Below are 26,717 nucleotides of genomic sequence, written 5' to 3'. Positions count from 1 at the left end.
ACAGTTTGGGCTATCTTGATCTCCAGATATCCTACAGTATGAAACATCACTCTGAATCCAGATCTCTTTTATTCACATCCAATAGCTGTGAGGGTGCAGACAGCGGTAACGGGGGTGACTGTGGCTATGGTAGTGACCCTCACTGTCCTGGGTACTGTTGTTACTTCATCTACGACTGTGACGGTGTGGACAATGGTAACGGAGTTGACTGTAGTTACGGAGGTGACCATTGTTGTTCCTGTTATTATTTCATAATATATATTCCAAATCTACAGTAGTCATGGCACTGACAACGGTGACGGAGGTGACTGTAGTATACAGAGGTTGTTGACCAGGTGGGTGTGTCCTTACCGTTGAGGGGGCAGGCGTTGAAGAGGGCGATGTCCAGCGAGCAGGGTTTGTGGGTGACGGCGGTGGTGACGGACTCATACGGATTGTCCTCATCCTCCGGTAGGAACACGTCAAGGGAGGGTGATGGGACGATCTCCGCCGAGCGCTTAAAATCCTGATAGGGGAGAGAGAGCGCGAGAGAGAGAGAGAGCGCGAGAGAGAGAGAGCGCGAGAGAGAGAGCGCGAGAGAGAGAGCGCGAGAGAGAGAAAGAGAGAGAGAGAGAGAGATACATGGTGAGAATGTCGTGGGTAGTTTCACGTGTGGAAGCGACAGAAAATGTGTGTGTATGTACATTGACAAGCACTTCCAATGTCCAATGTATAACCTTGAATGTTGGATCAACAATGTTTGTTTACTGCCCTTGGTACCATCAGATCACACAAACAACCCACCATCATAAATCACCTCAAGGACATGGTTCAATTCAAACACTGCTCAGGCCTGCTCCCCCTACTGCATCTAAGGAGTTGCTTGTATTGCACTTGATTTAATAAGCATTGGCACCACCAGATAGATAGAGAGGAAATACAAAAAAAAAGCTAAACTGTGACAGTATTAGTATTTTTTCTTCTTCTATTTTTCTTTATAACCCTGTGTAATCAGATGTTGATATAGTAGTAAGACTGGCGACCACATTTCCCAGGGTCCCCCTCTACTACTGAGAGGAGATATCCATCACCCTCGCTGAGGCCTCTGGCCCCTGTCACATGACATAGGGCAAAACCAGACAGCATGACGGCCTCAAGTGTAGTTTCTGAGAAAAATAGCCTGTTGCTCCCTTCAAGTTAAATTAGAAGAAGCCATGAGATCATCCTTCCACGACTCCATTGCAACTGAGCCAAAATGGCCGGTGTCCTGTGTGCAACCCGTTTCATATTGTTTCATTCCTGTGACAGTGTGGAAAGGTTGAGACCCAGCGGGTTTACAGAAAAGCCCTTGGAACTAATTGCCCCTGTCTATATGGCATATGTGTACCCATGCCAAATGAAAACACAACAGTGAGCAATGGAGGGCGCAGGAAAGACAGACATTTCTCACCAGAGACGCATGGGCAATTGATGCCTGTGTTTTCCCATAATGCACCACTCCATGCTGAGATGTCACCCGGGTCACCCCACCGTATTTGGTTGCCGTGGCGATGGGGGTGTGGCGTTGCCCATGCCTCACCCCTGGTGTGTTCATTTCCCCTGAACTCTATCGACTTCCCCTTCCTCTCCTCCTCGTTGTCTCACTCTGACAGCCATTACTCTTCCTGTCAGCTGCTTCTACTACATTATCCAGACACCACTGGGCCATCAATCACGCACTGAGCGCGTGCAGAGAGGATTAATCATCCTCTCTGATAGAACGATCACTCCCTAGACAATCTGTCTCGTGTACACACACACACAGACACACACACGTTCAATACTCAATGTGTCCTATTACACTAGCCAATATAAAACTTCAGTGTATGTACTCCCTTTCTCACACACACACACACACACACACACACACACACACACACACACACACACACACACACACACACACACATATACACAAAAGACCAGCAGGTCTATTCAATTTGAGTCACATTACTCTAGCCCATGTAAAGCACCAGCCAGTGATGTCAAACAGCAATAGTATGGGTTAACTTTTCACGTCAATATGCTTACAGTCAACAGAAGTAATTACACTCCATAAAGCAATTACACTCCATAAAGCAATTACACTCCATAAAAAAATATAGACAAAAAGTGTGGCCCTGCAAATTGAGTCCCCTTATCTGTTATAGCCTACACCCTTTAAACTGGGATTCCATGATACATGAAGAACCCAAGAAAGAGTCTGTGTCCCAAATGGCATCCTATTCCCTATATAGTGCAATACTTTTGACCAGAGCCCTACTGCATGTGCCCTGGTCAAAAGTGGTGCACTATAAAGGAAATAGGGTGCCAATTGGGACGCAACCTTTCTCTGGAGCTGTCATCGGTTCCCCTTCTGGGGCTTATTAGACAACTTGGGCTCTTTGTGCAACCCATCTCTGGATGCAGCAGTCCGGAGGGAGAAGACAGGAATGCATCTGTCTTTATCCTCCACATAAAACCAACCTCTGTCTGTTCTTATTTCACGTTCTCTCTCTCTGTCTGTTCTTATTTCACGTTCTCTTCCACTCTTTCTGTTCTTATTTCACGTTCTCTCTCTCTGTCTGTTCTTATTTCACGTTCTCTCTCTCTGTTCTTATTTCACGTTCTCTCTCTCTGTCTGCTCTTATTTCACGTTCTCTCTCTCTGTCTGCTCTTATTTCACATTTTCTCTGTCTGTTCTTATATCACGTTCTCTCTGTCTGTTCTTATTTCACGTTCTCTCTCTCTGTCTGTCCTTATTTCACGTTCTCTCTCTGTCTGTTCTTATTTCACGTTCTCTGTCTGTTCTTATTTCACGTTCTCTCTCTCTGTTCTTATTTCACGTTCTCTCTCTCTGTCTGCTCTTATTTCACGTTCTCTCTCTCTGTCTGTTCTTATTTCACATTTTCTCTGTCTGTTCTTATTTCACGTTCTCTCTGTCTGTTCTTATTTCACGTTCTCTCTCTCTGTCTGTCCTTATTTCACGTTCTCTCTCTGTCTGTTCTTATTTCACGTTCTCTCTGTCTGTTCTTATTTCACGTTCTCTCTCTCTGTCTGTTCTTATTTCACGTTCTCTCTCTGTCTGTTCTTATTTCAAGTTCTCTCTCTCTGTCTGTTCTTATTTCACGTTCTCTCTCTCTGTCTGTTCTTATTTCACGTTCTCTCTCTCTGTCTGTTCTTATTTCACGTTCTCTCTCTGTCTGTTCTTATTTCACGTTCTCTGTCTGTTCTTATTTCAAGTTATCTCTCTCTGTCTGTTGTTATTTCACGTTCTCTCTCTCTGTCTGTTCTTATTTCACATTCTCTCGCTCTGTCTGTTCTTATTTCACGTTCTCTCTCTCTCTGTTCTTATTTCACGTTTTCTATGTGTTCTTATTTCACGTTCTCCCTGTCTGTTCTTATTTCACGTTCTCTCTCTCTGTCTGTTCTTATTTCACGTTCTCTCTCTCTGTTCTTATTTCACATTCTCTCTGTCTGTTATTATTTCACGTTCTCTCTCTCTGTCTGTTCTTATTTCACATTTTCTCGGTGTTCTTATTTCACGTTCTCTCGCTCTGTCTGTTCTTATTTCACGTTCTCTCTCTCTCTGTTCTTATTTCACATTTTCTCTGTCTGTTCTTATTTCACATTCTCTCTCTCTGTCTGTTCTTATTTCACATTCTCTGTCTGTTCTTATTTCAAGTTCTCTCTCTCTGTCTGTTCTTATTTCACGTTCTCTCTCTGTCTGTTCTTACTTCACGTTTTCTCTGTCTGTTCTTATTCCATGTTCTCTCTCTCGGTCTGTTCTTATTTCACGTTCTCTGTCTGTTCTTTCTTCACGTTCTCTCTTTCTTTCTGTTCTTATTTCACGTTCTCTCTTTGTCTGTTCTTATTTCACGTTCTCTGTCTGTTCTTATTTAAAGTTCTCTCTCTCTGTCTGTTCTTATTTCACGTTCTCTCTCTCTGTCTGTTCTTATTTCACATTTTCTCTGTCTGTTCTTATTTCACGTTCTCTCTCTCTCTGTTTTTATTTCACGTTTTCTATGTGTTCTTATTTCACGTTCTCTCTCTCTGTCTGTTCTTATTTCACATTCTCTCTGTCTGTTCTTATTTCGAGTTGTCTCTCTCTCTGTTCTTATTTCACTTTTTTTCTGTGTTCTTATTTCACGTTCTCTCTCGCTGTTCTTATTTCACGTTCTCTCTCTGTTCTTATTTCACGTTCTCTCTCTGTATGTTCTTATTTCATGTTCTCTCTCTCTGTCTGTTTTTATTTCACATTCTCTCTGTCTGTTCTTATTTCACAATCTCTCTCTCTGTCTGTTCTTATTTCACGATCTCTCTCTCTCTGTTCTTATTTCACGTTCTCTCTACAAACCCATACCCCTCTCTCTTTTTCTCTTCATCCCTGAAGTTTACTTGTCTGCCTGTGTAAAGAACACACCAGCACCCCAGCCTCTCCCTCTCTCTCCTTCTCACTCTCTCTCTCGCTTCCACCCAGCTGTCTTAGGTAGAGAGGCAGTGGAGGAACTCCAAACCTACTACGGAGAGAATAAAACAGACGAGTGCAACGCAGCGATGAACTGAGAGAACCAGAGAAAGAGAGAGAGAAAGAGAGCGAGAGAGAAAGAAAGAAAGATAGAGAGAGAAAAAAAGAGAGAAATAGAGAAAGAAAGAGAGAGAGAAAGAAAGAAAGAAACAGATGAAAGCCTAGTGGATACACTCCAACTTCCTTCAGAGTAACTACAACAGAATTTTACTGAATCCGAGGAAAGGAGGCTGGAAAATGAGGACGAGAAAACGATTGGTTCAGAGGAAGGGAAGGAAGTATGCTACAGTTGGTTTAAAGCAGAGATTTCCTCCCTCTCTCTCTCAAACACAATTCTGTTCTATTTGTTCTCCTATCAAAATAGGTAAAAGTGTTTTAACTCAAAGCGAGAGCCGTTTCCTACTACTTCAGAGACTCCTTTAGTCCCACACTCCCCAGTCCCCACCTCTCCAGACTCCCACTAAATCAGAAAGTGTGTAAATGGCCAGCGCACCAGAGACGCCAAACCACCCTCTGCATACCAAGTCAACTCAGAGGTGCTAAGGCAGTTTGTGTTACCTGTTAATAGTTGATCCCACCTCCACTTCCTGGTGTAAGGGTCGAGTAGCTTCACGCAATGAGCTCCATGTCCAAACACACACAAGACCATGTCTTAAGCACACACACACACACTTCCTCGCTTTCTCTCTCTCCCTCGCTCTCTCTTTATCTGTGGAGAGATAGGACATAGAGGAACTTGTGTATCTGCCACAGGAAGGGAACAGACAAACAGAGTCCTCCTCCGGCCACTAATTAGCAGTCTCTTAGCAGTGTGTGTGTGTGTGTGTGTGTGTGTCAGGCCGGTAACCCAAATAGGAAATCTGTTAATACTACAGTCACGTTCCTGGAGCTACTATCCTGCAGGACATGTGACTCTGACCCGACTAACATCTCTCAGGGTGTGTTCTGTGTATGTGCTTGCAGATTTACAGGTTCTTTTCAAAAAAGTTTGTCTTGTTTTTTCATTTTTTGACCAAAACAATAAAGAGCAAAACAGAACAGAACAATATATTCACTCTCTATTCCTCCCTCTCTCATTCCACATATCCCACTCCTCCTTGTTTCTGTCCCTTAAGCACTGTGCAGACAGTCTCTCTCTCTCTCTCTCTCTCTCTCTCTCTCTCTCTCTCTCTCTCTCTCTCTCTATAACCCACTCTTTCCTTCGCTCCCCTATCCCTGCCTAACAGACAGTTCAGGCATTTCAAACTGCAGCAGATATGGAGGAGGCTGTAATTCACTGGCATTTCCTCATATTAGATGAGGGGGTCGGGGGGGGGGGGGGACGACGTCCTAGAGGAACGGGACATGAGAGGACAATAGTCCCTCTGAGACCATCCCACGGCACAACGCTCCAGACCTCACGGGGGTCTGCTAAATTTTAGTCATTTAGCAGACGCTCTTATCCAGAGCGACTTACAGTTAGTGAGTGCATACATTTTCATACTGGCCCCCCGTGGGAAACGAACCCACAAACCTGGCATTGCAAGCGCCATGCTCTACTAACTGAGCTACACTGTATATAGACATATGACATTTGAAACTTCTTTATTATTTTGGAACTTTTGTGAGTGTAATGTTTACTGTTCATTTTTTATTGTTTATTTCACTTTTGTTTATTATCTATTTCACTTGCTTTGGCAATGTAAAAAATATGTTTCCCATGCCAATAAAGCCCCTTACCTCTTAAGGATCGGATACTTTTTTTTAAATTTCCCTAAAATGACATACCCAAATCTAACTGCCTGTAGCTCAGGACCTGAAGCAAGGACATGCATATTCTTGATATCATTTGAAAGGAAACACTTTGAAGTTTGTGGAAATGTGATTAATGTAGGAGAATATAACACATTAGATCTGGTAAAACATGCGTATTTTTTCTTTTGCATCATCTTTGAAGTGCAAGAGAAAGTCCAGACAGTGATTTAGGATTCTATATGTAATTTAGATGTTGTCCACCAGATGGCAGTAGTGTGTGCAAAGTTTCAGACTAATCCAGTGAAGAATTACATCACTACACAATATTTTGCATCAAGTCTGCCAGGAGTTTTCCAAAATGTGCCGAATTGGTTTTCAAGTACATAACTATAGAGAACATACAAAAATGCTATGGTAATACAACATTTAAGTTTGCACACTCCCAGGAATGTCATAAATGATGGATCATTAGCTTCCCTACAGAAAATACATTAACCTTCACACATCTAGATGGCCGGGCGGGATGGGTGTGGAGTCAAAGGTAAAACTGTAGAAGAGAGACAGAGAGAGAGAGAGGGCTAGTATTTTCCTCAGTGGACAGCTAATCCAAGAGAAATCAGTTACTTCACCATTAGCTTACTGAGCTCACCCCAGAGAAATCCACTCCTTTCAGGAAATCACTTCACCTCCCCAACATGGTTTCAGTTTCCCTGAGCACTATTACTAATCCCAAACTGCTAGAGCAGGTTCCACAGGTACACAGCCGTGGGGAGTGCTCCATATAACTCAGGTGTATGGTCATTTTGTTAGTTAGTAAGGGCTTATTCAGGTCTGAGTATGGATGAAGCATCAAGACTATTGATCTATTGGGATTTTATTTTATTTTCATTTCTTCAGTGCAAAAATGATGATGATGGTGATGATGATGACGACGTCAACGGCGATGACAATGGTGAATGCGATCGATGATGATAACAATGAGTTATCGTAATTATCATTTAATTATCAGTTTCACCGTAGCTCTTCCCAGGATAGAACTGCCTGATTTGGACACGGTGATGACATCAGCATTCATTACTCCTGGAACGTACTGTACACACCTTCTCTTCATTAACAAGGCATAACTATAGCAACCAGTTGAGTCATCTGGGCACGGAATGTCTGCAGACTCCAGAGTAAAACATCAAGGACAGCCTCTTCATCAGAACCTCAGGCTGGTGCTCCAACCAACTGATCAACTTTTCTAGTGAACATTCTTCTTTTATTATGCGTCTTGAGAAAGGCCTTGCAGCCAACATTTCGATATTACAGTTTCAGATGCACTGAAATCTTCAAGAGATACAGAAAATGAACCCGAGAAAATGTTTAACCCTGATCAACGAGCACATTAGGTTCTGCTCACACTAACACTGATCTGGAATCTGCTTGCGGATTGATTGACACAGTGTACATCAAGTCATTGGTTCTCATCACTCTGAACCAGATATGACAACACAAACAGATCTGGGACCAGGCTAGTGTTCTTTCTCGCATCCACTGATACTAGGGGAGCTATTATCTCCCACTGATGGATTACTTTATACAGTGTGGGGATCTAGATGTGATGACTAGCTTAGAAGGAATGCATTAATGATTAAACATAATGGATTTGTACTGTACTGATATAAATTGTTTCACATAACAAGCTGTGATTCATGTGAGGAACGTTAGGGGGTAGGAGGAGATAAGAACTTGTGATTCTCACATACACGAACACTGCCTCTTTGTTAAACCATCATACTCAAGGACATGTGTACTGCAAAAAGGTGCTGACTCTACAGGTTGTGATGATAACAAACTTATGCCTGGCAACAGTGTGCAACAGTGGAGCGCCAAGGGCCTGGGACCAGACTGTGCGCCAACGGATAGGCTGAGTAAGTCTAAACCACGCTCAGTCTCTACTCTGATTGGCCAGCAGGGAGCGGGAACTATCTCTGTCAGAGTATTTTAAGAAGAACTCATAACAATGGCTTAGTTCTCAGAATGCCCTGCGTGGTATTTCAGTGGACCCGTATATACGAACATCATATTTACCATTGAAGGTTTTGCATTAATTAAAATACTGGTATATCTTAGAAGTTGTGTTGACCTCTTTTATTCCTAATACCAGATTTGAATTGACGCAACTTAACAATTGGTGACCACCGACTGTGATCTGGTAAAAGGGACTTCGCTGGGTATTGTCTGGCCCATTGGACATCTCTGTCATTGAACGGTGTGTTTCACAAAGAGTCCGGACTACTAAAAACAGGTAAGCAGACACCTATTGTTATATAACTAAAGTTCTGCACATTGGCTTTATCCAAATTAATTTTGTGAAACACCTGTCTGATGTAAGTGGTACCATAGAGTATTTGTTCTACCGGCAAGGTCCGTAACTGCGGGGTACGGCTAGGTTCGGAGAAAATACTGACATCTATCGGCAAGGTCCGTAACTGCGAGGGTACGGCTAGGTTCGAAGATAGAGGGAATAATTGACTTAAGTAATTGCTATCGGCAAGGTTCGTAACTACGTGGGTGCGGCTAGGTTCGAAGAATTACACCGGCAAGGTCCGTAACTTCGAGGGTACGGCTAGGTTCGGGAAATTTTAGATAGTGTTGCGCTATGGCAAGGTCCGTAACTAGTACGACTATGATCGTAGGAGCACTTTAAAGTACACTATAGTGTTGCGCTTCGGCAGGGAGCTGTACTTGGGGGTACCGCCCAGATCGGAGGAGCACTTTAAAGTATAGGGTGTCGTATGCATGAGCGTGTGAATGATCCCAGTGTAATAAAATAGTGTTTGCAGACTAAATAAAAGAGTGAATGCGGGTTACTAAAATTAATAAACCTGTATACCTTGATAGAAAACGAATTAGGAATTAAAGACGTCTGTGGCTGTCCAAACTGTATAATTTGTGAATAACTGTTGGGTTTGTGGTTGCTTAAACCGTATAACCCGTTAATAACAATTGGGAACATAAAGGTAAAATAATGAATAACTAGTATGACTAAAATGAAACGTTTGAACTGATATAATTGAACTGTAACGGTTGATAATAATAATAATAATAATAATAATATGCCATTTAGCAGACGCTTTTATCCAAAGCGACTTACAGTCATGCGTGCATACATTTTTGTGTATGGGTGGTCCCGGGGATCGAACCCACTACCTTGGCGTTACAAGCGCCGTGCTCTACCAGCTGAGCTACAGAGGACCACACATGTTGATGTTTGACCCTGCAAAATACTGATTAAATAATTAGACTGAAATAATTTGGTTTATCGTTTAAATATAAATATGCACCGATTTAACTAATTAGGTGGGAATAATTTGATTTAAATAAATAGACTAACGTACTTTAAATAACGGCAGAATATTGGAAACGCTAAAACGAAAAGCAGACAAAGCCTGTTCCGACTGGACACAGGAGGGGAGGGGCTGGAGACAGCGAGAGTGTGGCTGTTGGAATCAGGAAAGACTGGGAGTTGGCTGGGAACACCACGGGGCGATTGTTTGAGAGGTACCTGTGGGTTTCTGACGATATATACGTATGAACTTGCTCACCCGAACGTAGACGTACATCATGGGTGAGAAAGTAGAGAATATTTACATTTGCATTTTTGGTAATTTAGCAGATGCTCTGGTCCAGAGCGACTTATGGGAGCGATTGGGGTTGAGTGCCTTGCTCAGGGGCACATCGGCAGATTTTTCGCCTGGTCGGCTCGGGGATTGGAACCGGCGACCTCTCGGTTGTTGGCGCGGTGCTATTGGTCACTAAGCTGCCTGCCGCCGCATATGAGTTTAAGGTTGTGCCGTTGTTTGATCATGTGATAAGGTTTAATGGGTAATCGGACCATAACTAATGTGGTTATAGAAGTAATGTATAAATAGTGGAGAGCCAATAGGGGGCTCCATTGAACTATTATGTTTTGTTGGGCATTTCGGTGGCATGAGGTGAAGTCTGTGTGTATGAGTGAATTCAACGGCTGGTGTGGTGTGGGTGGTGACCGGATGCTACTGAGTATTTGGTTTGGTAATGTTGAATGGACGATTTGTAGCCTGTTTTGGGGTTAAATAGAAAGACTCACTTATTCAATAGGGAATGGGTGAAGGAAGAGAGAGCATTACTTTGTGTTGCTGAATGAGGTGAAAGCTAGTGCAGTTTTCATTTGGTGACGTCACTTGCTCTATGAACTGGAATTATTTACTTTGAAACCATCGCGGAATGTGTGGAGTGACTGGCGATGTATGTAGAGGGTCCCTGGTTCGAACACAGGTAGGGACAGTGGGTAAAGCTTTCACATTGGGGCTATAGACCTATATTACTATGTGGATTGAGAAATGTGAAAGGTTGAATTAGATAGCTTAAGTATAAGTATTCTAGAAAGGTCTATGAAAATATGTTACAAGGTCCCCGCGCCTTCCCCGTAGTTCAAATGTTAGGAATATCATTAAATATTTATTAAATAACAAATAAGTATTTGTTTTATTAATTAGGGCCTAATCAGAGAGAACAGTTAAAGAAATTGAATAGCGAACTGAAATGGCGATAGAGCTGTGAAAATTGAGTTGAGGACAAAGGAGAATAATTTATGGCTCTGGTTAGCGGGAGAAAAAAAAATTGAGACAGTCAAGCGAGTTGGGTTGAGCTGTGGGATTTCAAGTGGAGGTCTGAATGCTTGACTGGAAGGCAGTGCTTTGATACATTCTAATTGTTATTACTTTATTCGATGGGTTGCTTGACGCCAGTGGTGTATACAAATAGTTGGTAAATTTTTGAATGATAATTTATTTTCGTTACGGGGAACAGGGGATGCAAGTGGCATTGCTGTTGTGCTGGGGGAATAGCGCAAGCCTGTGGTGGGTCCTAGATTTGTTAAATAAACAAACTTATATTTTAAACTAAAGTGATGGAATAGGCTACAATTATAACATTATCAGAAAAAGGGCACAATATAATGTGTAATAGTTATTACAATTATTATTGATAGTTATTACAGTTATTATCATTGATCCAGTAATAATAGAAGGATAGTAGAGGAAAGGCAAGGGATTAAATCTCATTTAGGGAAAGAGGAAGAGTATGAAGATATATTAGGGAGAAAATACCATTAACTGAGGGATATAAAACGTTTAGCTGAAAAACACAACAGGAATAATTTAACTTACACCTTAATATAGACATTGCATTACATTTGATGTAACCGTGATTGTATTGGCTAAAAAATGAAATATGACAAAGACAGATTTTCCTAGGGGGTTGATCAAATAATTGATAATGGATCATTTGAGATGAGATCACATGTAGCAGAGTTAGGGTAATCAATTAAATAATCATTGTATACTCTGGGAATTTTGAGTGGGTTTATGGATTAGTTATGAGGAATTAGATTGATACAAACAATGATTGATGGGTTAAGACTGGGGATATCTGTATCATGTTTTGTGTGTACTACCATCTTTAGATTATAACCAGGAGAAAGAGATTAGCTCATCTCATTGGAATGTTGCCCAGGGCTAGGGGGCGCAGTAGTGAAGTTAGGCAGTATTTAGGTCATAAAAGTGAGCTACCAAATCAAGTGAGGCCTGGCTATTTGTGGTTGTTGTTTTTCAAATTGGGTTTTTCAAACAAAAAACAACACATCTAGTATGATGTTTATAAAGCCTTGTTGTTTCAATTTTGGGGGGTTTTCAGCAGGTCAAGGGTGATAGGTCTTAGAGGAGCACGCACAGTGAATTTTATGGAGTTTTTTAGGTTTTGGCTGAGTTTGGGGTATATATGATTTCTTATGAGAATGAATGTCATGAGGACTTAATGAACACTTGGGATAACTAACATTTATGAAATATGTAGAATAATGGTCATGTTTAGTATACTATGGGATGGAACAGTTCGTTGAATGATTTCAATGGCCTCTGAACTCGGTTTTAACTTTCTGGTGTTAATTAATCATCCACACTAGTAAATTCTAAAGGCATGAGAGGAGGACTTTAAGATAGTTTATTTTACTAAGTTGAGGGTAATTTATAATACTGTGAAAAGTGTGAAGAAGATTATAATTTGGTAATAATATGATTTGAACCATAAAATAACAGAAGAGAGAGTGGAGGGATGGCAATTGGATAATGAATTACCAATATTACCTAAGTGATTGTTTAGGTAGGTGGTAATATTGACACATGGGCAAATCATGTGTCAAAAGGGGGATGGTAGGATTAAATAATAAAAATATAGAAGGAGAGGACAAAATACTTTTTAAAAAAACCCAACAAGAATAGAAATTGAGAGCTGAACATGTATGTGTGAAGATAGTTTATTAACCACACCCATATGTCAGAGGTTTTGTGCCCCACAGGTGAACTAAAGGAGAAGGTGACCCACTCTATCTAACCAGGTGACTGGTGAGCATCCAGTCCCTAAAGAAGAAAAACTGGAAGCAGGCCTGTTGGGAAGGGCCCTATCAGGTTATATTGGTCACAGCCTTTGCCAGCAGAATAGCTGAGAGATCCACCTGGGTGCATGTCACACACTGCAAAAAGGTAAACCCAGCTACACCTGACGAACAAACACAGAGTTAGGAGAAAGAACCGATCACCACTAGGGCTCGGGGGTTGGCTCCTTAACGAAGATTCCCTTACCCTGTCTGATCATCCCTGTGTGAGTTCGATAGAAGGTAAAGCAATGGGTTGGCCTCTGGCGTCTGACATGTTCTCAGGGCGAGGGTGGGGATTCACAGGTCTCCTGACGGTAGGTAGCTGTCTGATTGTGGGGGCCATATTCCTAACACACTCAAACCCTCCTGATCCACCAGAAGTAGTAGTTAACCTAACACAAGTTGATAAAATAATACCTGAGCACAGTCTACGAAGGCATAGGAGACAGCTAGACGTAGGGAAAGGGGAAGTACTAGGGACTTTAGGGAAGGACATCACCTTTTGAGGTCTTTGCGGACGAGTTGGGGACTACTGGCTGGTAGTATCGTAAAGGATGGGAGATATACAGTGGGGAAAAAAAGTATTTAGTCAGCCACCAATTGTGCAAGTTCTCCCACTTAAAAAGATGAGAGAGGCCTGTAATTTTCATCATAGGTACACGTCAACAATGACAGACAAATTTAGGAAAAAAATTCCAGAAAATCACATTGTAGGATTTTTAATGAATTTATTTGCAAATTATGGTGGAAAATAAGTATTTGGTCACCTACAAACAAGCAAGATTTCTGGCTCTCACAGACCTGTAACTTCTTCTTTAAGAGGCTCCTCTGTCCTCCACTCGTTACCTGTATTAATGGCACCTGTTTGAACTTGTTATCAGTATAAAAGACACCTGTCCACAACCTCAAACAGTCACACTCCAAACTCCACTATGGCCAAGACCAAAGAGCTGTCAAAGGACACCAGAAACAAAATTGTAGACCTGCACCAGGCTGGGAAGACTGAATCTGCAATAGGTAAGCAGCTTGGTTTGAAGAAATCAACTGTGGGAGCAATTATTAGGAAATGGAAGACATACAAGACCACTGATAATCTCCCTCGATCTGGGGCTCCATACAAGATCTCACCCCGTGGGGTCAAAATGATCACAAGAACGGTGAGCAAAAATCCCAGAAACACACGGGGGGACCTAGTGAATGACCTGCAGAGAGCTGGGACCAAAGTAACAAAGCCTACCATCAGTAACACACTACGCCGCCAGGGACTCAAATCATGCAGTGCCAGACGTGTCCCCCTGCTTAAGCCAGTACATGTCCAGGCCCGTCTGAAGTTTGCTAGAGTGCATTTGGATGATCCAGAAGAGGATTGGGAGAATGTGATATGGTCAGATGACTTTTTGGTAAAAACTCAACTCGTCGTGTTTGGAGGACAAAGAATGCTGAGTTGCATCCAAAGAACACCATACCTACTGTGAAGCATGGGGGTGGAAACATCATGCTTTGGGGCTGTTTTTCTGCAAAGGGACCAGGACGACTGATCCGTGTAAAGGAAAGAATGAATGGGGCCATGTATCGTGAGATTTTGAGTGAAAACCTCCTTCCATCAGCAAGGGCATTGAAGATGAAATGTGGCTGGGTCTTTCAGCATGACAATGATCCCAAATACACCGCCCGGGCAACGAAGGAGTGGCTTCGTAAGAAGCATTTCAAGGTCCTGGAGTGGCCTAGCCAGTCTCCAGATCTCAACCCCATAGAAAATCTTTGGAGGGAGTTGAAAGTCTGTGTTGCCCAGCGACAGCCCCAAAACATCACTGCTCTAGAGGAGATCTGCATGGAGGAATGGGCCAAAATACCAGCAACAGTGTGTGAAAACCTTGTGAAGACTTACAGAAAACGTTTGACCTGTGTCATTGCCAACAAAGGGTATATAAAAAAGTATTGAGAAACTTTTGTTATTGACCAAATACTTATTTTCCACCATAATTTGCAAATAAATTCATTAAAAATCCTACAATGTGATTTTCTGGAATTTTTTTCCTCATTTTGTCTGTCATAGTTGACGTGTACCTATGATGAAAATTACAGGCCTCTCTCATCTTTTTAAGTGGGAGAACTTGCACAATTGGTGGCTGACTAAATACTTTTTTTCCCCCCACTGTATATGTATGTCACCATGTACATCCTGGGACTATGTAGTTGCTCATGCCAAGCGGGGGGGGGGGGGGGGGGGGGGGATATGTCAATCTCCATACACAGTTTAAGGATGTCACGCCCTGACTCTAGGGACTGGTATTTGTTGAGTCAGGGTGTGTATTTTCTGTGTTGGGTTTGTCTATGTTAGTTTCTAGATCGTTTAGATCTATGTTGGCCAGGGTGGTTCCCAATCAGAGGCAGCTGTAGCTCGTTGTCTCTGATTGGGGACCATACTTAGGTAGCCTGTTGGCACTAGTGGGGTGTGGGATCTTGTTCCGTGTGAGGTATGTTATTTGTCTACCTTGGATGTCACGTTTTGTTTGTTGTTTTGTCTTGTGTTTAGTCGTCAATAAACATGAATGCATATCACGCTGCGCCTTGGTCCGTCTCGTCCTTCAACGAACGTGACAGAAGATCCCACCAATCCTGGATCAAGCAGCGTGACGAGGAGAGAGGATTGACTTGGGAGGAGATGAGCGAGAGTCTGGCAAGAGGGATGGAGGCCATGATCACGGGGGAGAGACAAGCCCAAAACATTTTTAGGGGGGGGCTCACGCCGTGGACGACGAGGCAGCAGGAGGCCGCGATAGAGCGGTTCAGCCATTTAGCAGAGGAGGCCGCCAGATTAAGGGGGTCATTGGTTCAGAGGGAACAGAAGGAAAGTGTAGAGGCACGGCGAGAGGAGCTGGTTAGGCAGCAGAAGGAGCGGGGGTTAATGAAGGAACCCAGTCCCGCTCCTCGCACCAATCAAGTGGTGCGTGTCGCCAGTCCGGTCCGGCCCGTTCCTGATTCCCGCACTAAGCCAGTGGTGGGTGTTCCCAGTATGGTTCGTCCCGTTCCTGCTCCTCGCATCAAGCCAGTGGTGAGCATCGCCAGCCCGGTCCGGCCTGTTCCTGTCCCTCGCACCAACTCAGTGGTGCGCGTCGCCAGCCCGGCCCGGCCTGTTCCTGACCCATGCACCAAGCCAGTGGTGCGCGTCGCCAGCCCGGTCCGACCTGTTCCTGTTCCTCGCACCAAGCCAGTGGTGCGCGTCGCCAGCCCGGCCCGGCCTGTTCCTGCTCACCGCACCAGGCCAGTGGTGCGCGTCGCCAGTCCGGTACGGCCCGTTCCTGCTCCCCGCACCAAGCCAGTGGTGCGCGTCGTCAGCCCAGTCCGGCCCGTTCCTGCTCCCCGCACCAGGCCAGTGGTGCGCGTCGCCAGTCCGGTACGGCCCGTTCTGCTCCCCGCACCAAGCCAGTGGTGCGCATCGTCAGCCCAGTCCGGCCCGTTCCTGCTCCCCGCACGAAGCCAGTGGTGCGTGTGTCCAGTCCGGCACGGCCCGTGCCTGTTCCACCAGTGCCTGGTCCGGCACCAGTCATCTGCTCCACTCCGGAGCCAGACGTCAGCCCCTCTCCAGGTTCAGGGGTCTCCCACACCAGGGTCCAGACAGGGCATGGTACTTCGTGGGAGGAAGGAGAGAGGAAGCAGCGCGCCAAGGTCCAGACCAGACCAGGGGCGCAACGGGGAGGTGGAGAGTAAGTGGTGGTCACACCCGGAGCCGGATCCGCCTCCGAGGCGGAATGCCCACCCGGCCCCTACCCTGTTAGGTTTATGTGGCGCGGTCGGAGTCCGCACCTTTGGGGGGGGGGGGGGGGGGGTACTGTCACGCCCTGACTCTAGGGACTGGTATTTGTTGAGTCAGGGTGTGTATTTTCTGTGTTGGGTTTGTCTATGTTAGTTTCTAGATCGTTTAGATCTATGTTGGCCAGGGTGGTTCCCAATCAGAGGCAGCTGTAGCTCGTTGTCTCTGATTGGGGACCATACTTAGGTAGCCTGTTGGCACTAGTGGGGTGTGGGATCTTGTTCTGTGTTAGGTATGTTATTTGTCTACCTTGGACGTCACGTTTCATTTGTTGTTTTGTCGTGTGTTTAGTCGTCAATAAACATGAATGCATATCACGCTGCGCCTTGGTCCGTCTCGTCCTTCAACGAACGTGACAAAGGACAGGTGTAGTATTGTGAAAATAGGGAATTACCAGAAATGGCAGTGCGACCCATATAAGGGTAGGTACTGTCTGAAAGTCTGAATTACGCTAAAACAGGTTACAGACCTGACAAGTGAGATATCCTCTTCAACTGGGGCACCCTATAGAGTAAACCTCTCTGAGGGAGGTAGTGAGACCGGGGCTGTGGTGAAGATAGTGCAAACTATAGACCTGAAGGAAGTAGTACAGGTGGAGACGGGGTATAGAGATCTTAACCTGTGGTTGGAATGGATTCAGTATACGGCAAGAACTATGTCTAAAGAGGACTGTTATGCCTGTGGGACAGCCAAACCAAGGTTAACAACTACTCCGTTCCCCTTGACAGGCTTTAACTCTCCGTCAGGTTTATCCTCCATTATTAATTTGTTCAAGCCACCTGGGAATGTGGTGAAGGAGTCTTATAGTAACTTGCACTATCTGTATCCCCCGATAACAAAGTCACCCCGACATAGGTTGCCTCCGTTTGAAGTCTCAGGGGATTCTTATTATTGTTTTTCTAGGACTAGTAAGATAGGATACAGGGTAGGGCATCTTAGCTCCTGCTCCCACACAGAGAATGTCACAACTAAAGAGACCATGACTAACCTCTCCTCTTTGTTGCAGCCAGAGGATTTTAGGAACCAAAACAAGGCCCGTGCTGACATCTGATGGTTGTGTGGTGATAACAGATTGTGAACTCACCTACATACGCAAACAATCAAACGTGTCAGAGACTGGTGAGTTGTCACGTAGAAAGTGGGACCTCCTCCCGGGATCCTTTGATGAAAGGATATATATGGATGGGATAGGAGTACCCCGAGGGGTTCCAGAAGAATTCAAAGCTAGGAATCAGATCGCAGCTGGGTTTGAATCAAGTCATTTCTGGTGGTCAACAATTAATAAAAACGTAGATTGGATAAATTATATTTACTATAACCAGCAAAGATTTATAAACCACACTTGTGATGCAATAAAGGGATTAGCTGAGCAGACAGCGGCAACTAGCTTAATGGCATGGCAGAATAGAATAGCTTTAGATATGCTTTTGGCTGAGCGGGGCGGAGTTTGTGTTCTGTTTGAATCTATGTGCTGTACTTTCATCTCAAACAATACAGCACCGGACGGGTCCGTGACCAAAGCGCTTCAGGGACTCACCACGCTGGCGAACGAACTGGCTGAGAACTCTGGTATTGATAGCTCCCTAAACGGTTGGTTTGATAACATATTTGGTAAATGGAAAACTATTGTTGTAACTATTCTGGGTGAAGTTATAGCTTCTATGGGTATACTTGTTCTTTGTGGATGTTGTCTTATTCCCTGTATCCGAGGGTTGGTGAGAAAGGAGATGGAGAAGGCGGTTTCCCAACAGATGGTGAGATACGGCCGACCTAAGGAATGAAGGATATGACCTACCAGGCTTGGTGGAGTGACACCCTAGAGGGTGTCTAAAGGGGGCCAAAATGTACTTCCCTGTTTGTGTTTTATGTTTTAATAATCTTGTGTTTTGTGTTATTAATCCTGTGTTTTATGCTTTATTAATCAAGTTAACCATTGTGAATGTTTGTCTTTCCTTATGTGAAGGTTTGAAGTTCCTGGGTGGCTGATAGCCAGCCTAGTACAAGTGGGTGTAGATGGAAGGACTGAAGGCCTTTTTATTATCATTATTGCCTATTAATAAAAGTGTGATTATTTTTGTTTGTATTGTATTTTAATGAGTGACACCCTAGAGGGTGTCAATAGGGGGTTTCCTGAATTTCCCTGAAATTTCTTGTTTTGGGTTCACACCCAGTGGGTGTGAAAAGGGGGATTGTGGGGGTCTAGATGTGATGACTAGCTTAGAAGGAATGCATTAATGATTAAACATAATGGGTTTGTACTGTACTGATATAAATTGTTTCACATAACAAGCTGTGATTCATGTGAGGAACGTTAGGGGGTAGGAGGAGATAAGAACTTGTGATTCTCACATACACGAACACTGCCTCTTTGTTAAACCATCATACTCAAGGACATGTGTACTGCAAAAAGGTGCTGACTCTACAGGTTGTGAAGATAACAAACTTATGCCTGGCAACAGTGTGCAACAGTGGAGCGCCAAGGGGCTGGGACCAGCCTGTGTGCCAACGGATAGGCTGAGTAAGTCTAAACTACGCTCAGTCTCTACTCTGATTGGCCAGCAGGGAGCGGGAACTATCTCTGTCAGAGTATTTTAAGAAGAACTCATAACAATGGCTTAGTTCTCAGAATGCCCTGCGTGGTATTTCAGTGGACCCGTATATACGAACATCATATTTACCATTGAAGGTTTTGCATTAATTAAAATACTAGTATATCTTAGAAGTCGTGTTGACCTCTTTTGTTCCTAATACCAGATTTGAATTGACGCAACTTAACAACAGAAAAACACCTGCAAACACCCTCGATTAGCTAGTGTAGGTCTCTAACTTGTTCTTCAGTCCTCGTTTAGCTAGTGTAGGTCTCTGACTTGTTTTTCAGTCCTCGTTTAGCTAGTGTAGGTCTCTGACTTGTTCTTCAGTCCTCGTTTAGCTAGTGCAGGTCTCTAACTTGTTTTTCAGTCCTCGTTTAGCTAGTGTAGGTCTCTGACTTTTTCTTCAGCCCTCCAATGACACCAAGCACCAGTATCCAGCGGCCATTCCTATAATCATGTGATACTGCAGCAGATCATATACTGCAGGAAAGGAGATGATTTCTGCCTCCACTTGGATTCCACAGGAACTTCATTATCACCACTTGTGAGGAACAGAGCTGAATCATAAAATATGACGGGTCGTACAGTATATTACCTGGTTATGAAGGCCTGGGGTGGCTCAGTCAGTATGGCTCTCTAGGACGGCCCACAAAGTATATATGATGCAGTGAGGACCCTAAGTATGGGGGGGGGGGGGGGGGGGGGGGGGGGGAGGGAGGGAGGGGGGAGATAGGTAGACGGGGGATGCCTAGGGGAGGAGAGATGGGTTAGAGAAAAGAGAGCGAGAGAGAGAGGGTGTTCCCAAAGCTACTTTCACTGCTGTACCCAAAAACCACTCAACATTAAATAGGTCTAATTTAAAGGGGAGATTAAATTAACCATAATAAACTACAATGCCCTTGAGTATTGCCTTGAACCGCAGTGGACTTCTTGTGCAATGGCTTGGGATTGTGAATAAGTGCACTAAAGAAGATGGCATACGCATATGTTTATTTTCTCCTATCACAGCCATTGAACTCTGTAGCTGTTTTGCATATGTTTATTTTCTCCTATCATAGCCATTGAACTCCGTAGCTGTTTTGCATATATTTATTTTCTCCTATCACAGCCATTGAACTCTGTAGCTGTTTTGCATATATTTATTTTCTCCTATCACAGCCATTGAACTCTGTAGCTGTTTTGCATATGTTTATTTTCTCCAATCACAGCCATTGATCTGAGTAGCTGTTTTGCATGTCTATTTTCTCCTATCACAGCCATTGAACTCTGTAGCGGTTTTAAAATCATCAATGGCCTCATAGTGACATCCCTAAGCAGTTTCAATGCCAAGAGTGTGCAAAGCTGTAATCAATGCTAAGGGTGGCTACTTTGAAGAATCTCAAATATAAAATATATTTTGATTTGTTGAACACTTTTTTGGTTACTACATGATTCTATATGTGTTATTTCATAGTTTTGATGTCTTCACTATTATTCTACAATGTAGACAATAGTACAAATAAAGAAAAACCCTGGAATGAGTAGGTGTGTCCAAACTTTTGACTGGTACTGTATATAATTTATTTTTCACTTTGTTATGGAGTATTTTGTGTAGCTCAATGACAAAAAATTACAATTGAATCTATTTCAATCCCACTTTTTAACGCAATAAAATGGAGGCGTAGACTTTCTATAGGCACTGTACAGTATGTAGAAGGATATCTGTGTCGGCAGGTAGCTTAGTGGTTAAGAGCGTTGTGCCAGTAACCGAAAGGTCGCTGGTTCTAATCCCTGAGTAGACTAGGTGAAAAATCTGTTGATATGCCCTTGAGCAAGGCACTTAACCCTAATTGCTTCTGTAAGTCGCTCTGGATAAGAGCGTCTGCTAAATGACAAAAATAAAAATTATTGGGACTGGTCAACTGTGTTGCATATTTGAACTTAGTGTACTTATCTGGAGTCAATTGAATATTACTGATGAAAATAAGTAGCAAAGTAGAACCCACATAGGCTACTACTGTACTACATCATCTAATAGCATTAGCAACACCAGCCGAGACTGAACCTTAGCAGTAGACATTGAGTTGTGTGACAATGCTGAATTTCCTAGAAGGATTAGCCAGTGGGAACCAATCTCATGCTAACTGTATTAGCTAATGTATGAATATTTAACATGGAAATGTCAGGGAAGATAAATAGTGTTGCACATAAATATTAGCCACGGTAACAATCATAAACTAACTGTATTGGTCGTATGGTTTATGAGAGAGTTATAACGCACGCATACACACACAAACGCGCACTCATAAGCACACACAACCGCCTGCGCGGACACACACACAATGCATCAACCATAAATACGAGCTGCAAAAGCATGATCACATATTTCTGATAAGACGACATTAGAGCGTGCAACAGAACAGTGTACTGTCTACACTCGGTTTGTTGTTTTTATGAAATAGATTTCATTAAATCGTTTTTAATACTACCTATAGTTTGTATTTACGGCTAGGACCACAGGTTTGTGTCCCGGATTCCTGTTAAGTAGCAGTTAGCTGCTAGCCATCATGAAAATGGAGCAGGCTAACAGTAGCAGTGCTAGCCCAACAGTGTTTTTATCCACAGCTGGGCACAAATGCTTCAGGTGTGAGATGATTCCCACAAGATGAAGATAAGGTGGAACTGGAAAATGGACAGGGATTTGTCTGCCCTAAATGCACCACCATCAAGCATCTTAGGGAAGCGATCCTCCGGCTGTTAGCTCGGCTGCGAGAAAAGGAAACCTGCTTTCTAAGTACACCGACCTTGCTGTAACCCAGGCAAATCAAATCTCTGTTTTAAATGCCTCCTATAGCAAAGCTGTATTTGTATTTGTATTTATTAGGGATCCCCATTAGATGTTGCCAAGGCAGCAGCTACTCTTCCTGGGGTCCAAACACATTAAGGCACTTATAAAACAAAATATAAAACAGTACTGTACATCATATAACATTATTACACCACAACATATCTACAATACAAAATGTATAATTCCACAATACAACAATATTACAATGTACGTGTGTGTAGAGTGCATGTGCATGTGCTCCATAACCCTGTATAGGCCACCAAAGCACTGCCCCACTTTCTTTACTGATTTCTCTGAACTATTGTCTACTGTCCTTCAGAACTATGATAAAATCATTGTGTTGGGCGATTTTAATATTCATGTTGACAAAAAGACTGACTCCAAGGCCATTGAACTTACAAATCTTTTGAGCTCTATGGACTTTATCTAACATGTTACCTGGCCCACCCATAACCGCGGCCATACTCTGGACCTGGTTATTACCAAGGGGCTTTCTATTGACATATCCTCTATTGTTGATGTTGCTTTATCTGATCACCTGTCTGTATTTTCGCCTACCTTGTTGCCCATAGCACAGGGTAATACTGAACACATTATTAAGAAACGCTATCTTACCTCTGAAGTTGATACAGATTTTATTGAGTGTATGAACAATACTCCACCACCCATTCTGCCTTCTTCTTGTGTTGATTTAGTTGATAACTTTAATAGCAAATTAAAGGCAACCATTGATGCCATAGCTCCAGTAAAGTTGAAAAAGGCCACATCCAAACGGAGATGAGTGAGGAAACTAATAAATTAAAGAGAAATTGCAGAGCGGAAGTGGAGAAAGTCAAAGTTGCAGGTCCATTATGATATTCTGAGAGAGCAACTTGGTATTTATAACAAGGCAACTAGAAATCCCAGACAGGCTAATTTTTCTAACTTGATCATTAATAATTAGAATAATTAGACAGTGCTCTTCCCGACCATTGATGGCCTGATAAATCCTACCCCCGCAAACCTATGTTAACTTTCCTCCACATCTAAATGTAATGTGATTTCGGCATATTTCAGAGATAAGATAACAAACATTAGGCTGGGTATCAGTCAAGCAAGACCTGATCAGAAGTTTGATGATATGTGCCCTAGCCTACCACGCAAAGGCACTAGGGATTTATTTTCCCTGGTTGACACAGACATGCTCAGGAAAGTGATATCATAACTTAAGCCTTTTACCTGCCTTCTCGATCCTATCCCCACCACCTTTTTCAAAACAGTTTTTAATTGCATATCTGAAGAAGTGCAAGCTATTGTTAATCACAGGAACTTTCTCCACTGCAGTAAAAACTGCTATGGTGAAACCCCTTCTAAAGAAAAGTAATCTAGATTGTTCAGCTCTTAGCAATTTTCGGGAAATCTCCAACCTTCCATTCTTAAGCAAAATTCTGGAGAAATTGGTTTTCAAACAGCTAAATGATTTTTTAAAGTGACAACTGTATTTTTAGAAAAATTCCAATCTGGTTTTCGGGCCCAGCACAGAGACAGCCTTAGTTAAAGTGGTAAATGATCTTATAATAATAATAAGCCATTTAGCAGACGCTTTTATCCAAAGCGACTTACAGTCATGCGTGAATACATTATTTATTTTTTTGTGTATGGGTGGTCCCGGGGATCGAACCCACTACCTTGGCGTTACAAGCGCCGTGCTCTACCAGCTGAGCTACAGAGCCAACACAGATGCCAAACAGCTTTCTGTCCTTGTACTCTTGGATTTAAGTGCTGCATTCAGAACTGTTGACCATGATGTCCTTTAGACCGACTGGAGAGGTGGGTTGGACTCTCTGGTCCAGTTCTAAATTGGTTTAGGACCTATTTAACCGGTCAAGAGTTTTTTGTCACCCTTGGTGAACATAACTAAGATGAAATACATATCAAATGTGGCGTTCCACAAGGTTAGACTTTGGGTCCGGTACTGTTCAGTTTATACAGTGGGGGAAAAAAGTATTTAGTCAGCCACCAATTGTGCAAGTTCTTCCACTTAAAAAGATGAGAGAGGCCTGTAATTTTCATCATAGGTACACGTCAACTATAACAGACAAATTGAGGAAAAAAAATCCAGAGAATCACATTGTAGGATTTTTAATGAATTTATTTGCAAATTATGGTGGAAAATAAGTATATGGTCACCTACAAACAAGCAAGATTTCTGGCTCTCACAGACCTGTAACTTCTTCTTTAAGAGGCTCCTCTGTCCTCCACTCGTTACCTGTATTAATGGCACCTGTTTGAACTTGTTATCAGTATAAAATACACCTGTCCACAACCTCAAACAGTCACATTCCAAACTCCACTATGGCCAAGACCAAAGAGCTGTCAAAGGACACCAGAAACAAAATTGTAGACCTGCACCAGGCTGGGAAGACTGAATCTGCAATGGGTAAGCAGCTTGGTTTGAAGAAATCAACTGTGGGAGCAATTATTAGGAAATGGAAGACATACAAGACCACTGATAATCTCCCTCGATCTGGGGCTCCATGCAAGATCTCACCCCGTGGGGTCAAAATGATCACAAGAACGGTGAGCAAAAATCCCAGAACCACACGGGGGGACCTAGTGAATGACCTGCAGAGAGCTGGGACCAAAGTAACAAAGCCTACCATCAGTAACACACTACGCCGCCAGGGACTCAAATCCTGCAGTGCCAGACGTGTCCCCCTGCTTAAGCCAGTACATGTCCAGGCCCGTCTGAAGTTTCCTAGAGTGCATTTGGATGATCCAGAAGAGGATTGGGAGAATGTCATATGGTCAGATGAAACCAAAATATAACTTTTTGGTAAAAACTCAACTCGTCGTGTTTGGAGGACAAAGAATGCTGAGTTGCATCCAAAGAACACCATACCTACTGTGAAGCATGGGGGTGGAAACATCATGCTTTGGGGCTGTTTTTCTGCAAAGGGACCAGGGCGACTGATCCGCGTAAAGGAAAGAATGAATGGGGCCATGTATCGTGAGATTTTGAGTGAAAACCTCCTTCCATCAGCAAGGGCATTGAAGATGAAACGTGGCTGGGTCTTTCAGCATGACAATGATCCCAAACACACCACCCGGGCAACGAAGGAGTGGCTTCGTAAGAAGCATTTCAAGGTCCTGGAGTGGCCTAGCCAGTCTCCAGATCTCAACCCCATAGAAAATCTTTGGAGGGAGTTGAAAGTCCGTGTTTCCCAGCGACAGCCCCAAAACATCACTGCTCTAGAGGAGATCTGCATGGAGGAATGGGCCAAAATACCAGCAACAGTGTGTGAAAACCTTGTGAAGACTTACAGAAAACGTTTGACCTGTGTCATTGCCAACAAAGGGTATATAACAAAGTATTGAGAAACTTTTGTTATTGACCAAATACTTATTTTCCACCATCATTTGCAAATAAATTCATAAAAAATCCTACAATGTGATTTTCTGGATTTTCTTTTCTCATTTTGTCTGTCATAGTTGACGTGTACCTATGATGAAAATTACAGGCCTCTCTCATCTTTTTAAGTGGGAGAACTTGCACAATTGGTGGCTGACTAAATACTTTTTTCCCCCACTGTATACTGTATGTTATCCCTTGGCAGTGTTATCAGAAAGCACAGCATTGATTTTCACTGCTACGCAGACGATACATTTACATTACATTTTAGTCATTTAGCAGACGCTCTTATCCAGAGCGACTTACAGTTAGTGAATACATATCTTTTTTTTATACTGCCCCCCCGTGGGAATCGAACCCACAACCCTGACGTTGCAAATGCCATGCTCTATCAACTGAGCTACATCCCTGCCGGCCATTCCCTCCCCTACCCTGGACGACGCTGGGCCAATTGTGCGCCGCCCATGAGTCTCCCGGTCGCGGCCGGCTGCGACAGAGCCTGGATTCGAACCAGGATCTCTAGTGGCACAGTTAGCACTGCGATGCAGTGCCTTAGACCACTGCGCCACAACTTTACATTTCTGTGTCATCAGAGGATTAAGCTCCACGGATAAATTATTAGACTGTATTAGTGAATTAAATACTTACATTTTAATTTACATTTTTGTCATTTAGCAGACGCTCTTATCCAGAGCGACTTACAAATTGGTGCATTCACCTTATGATAGCCAGTGGGACAACCACTTTAAAATATATCAATTATTATTAGTATTATTAGTAGTATTTTTTATTTTTAGGGGGGGGGGGTAGAAGGATTACTTTTATCCTATCCCAGGTATTCCTTAAAGAGGTGGGGTTTCAAGTGTCTCCGGAAGGTGGTGAGTGACTCCGCTGTCCTGGCGTCGTGAGGGAGCTTGTTCCACCATTGGGGTGCCAGAGCAGCGAACAGTTTTGACTGGGCTGAGCGGGAACTGTGCTTCCGCAGAGGTAGGGGGGCCATCAGGCCAGAGGTGGATGAACGCAATGCCCTCGTTTGGGTGTAGGGACTGATCAGAGCCTGAAGGTACGGAGGTGCCGTTCCCCTCACAGGAAGGCTGGATGGCTCACAACTTCCTCCAACCAAAATAGCTTTTTACCACCTGAGGAACATTGCCAAGGTGTGGCCGTTTCTCTCTCAGGCTGATACAGAGAGACTCATCCATACTTTTATTACAAGCAGGCTTGACTACTGTAATACTCTCCTGTCTGGTCTACCCAATAAAGCCATTGGTCAACTGCAAACATATAGAATACTGCAGCATGGATACTGACCAAGACCAGATGGACAGCACACATTACACAGGTTTTAAGGTCTCTGCACTGGCTGCCTGTGAGT

At 43.4% G+C, this 26,717-nt stretch overlaps 1 protein-coding gene across 1 annotated transcript in view; it reads right to left on the bottom strand.

Moving 5' to 3' along the window:
- LOC311129285 (ankyrin repeat and sterile alpha motif domain-containing protein 1B-like) overlaps positions 1–26,717 on the bottom strand; it is a gene marked incomplete at both ends in the record, with an annotated part of 149,202 nt that overhangs the window by 28,323 nt on the left and 94,162 nt on the right. Inside the window, one exon of the mRNA XM_084161571.1 lies at positions 352–505. Coding sequence (XP_084017697.1) covers positions 352–505 — 154 coding nt within the window. The remainder of the gene's footprint in view (positions 1–351; positions 506–26,717) is intronic.

Source organism: Coregonus lavaretus (assembly GCF_964263955.1).
Source record: "Coregonus lavaretus genome assembly, chromosome: 5".
NCBI classification, from domain to species: Eukaryota; Metazoa; Chordata; class Actinopteri; order Salmoniformes; family Salmonidae; genus Coregonus; species Coregonus lavaretus.
The sequence above is the reverse complement of the archived record's forward strand: the minus strand, read 5'-3'. Positions and strand labels throughout refer to the sequence as shown.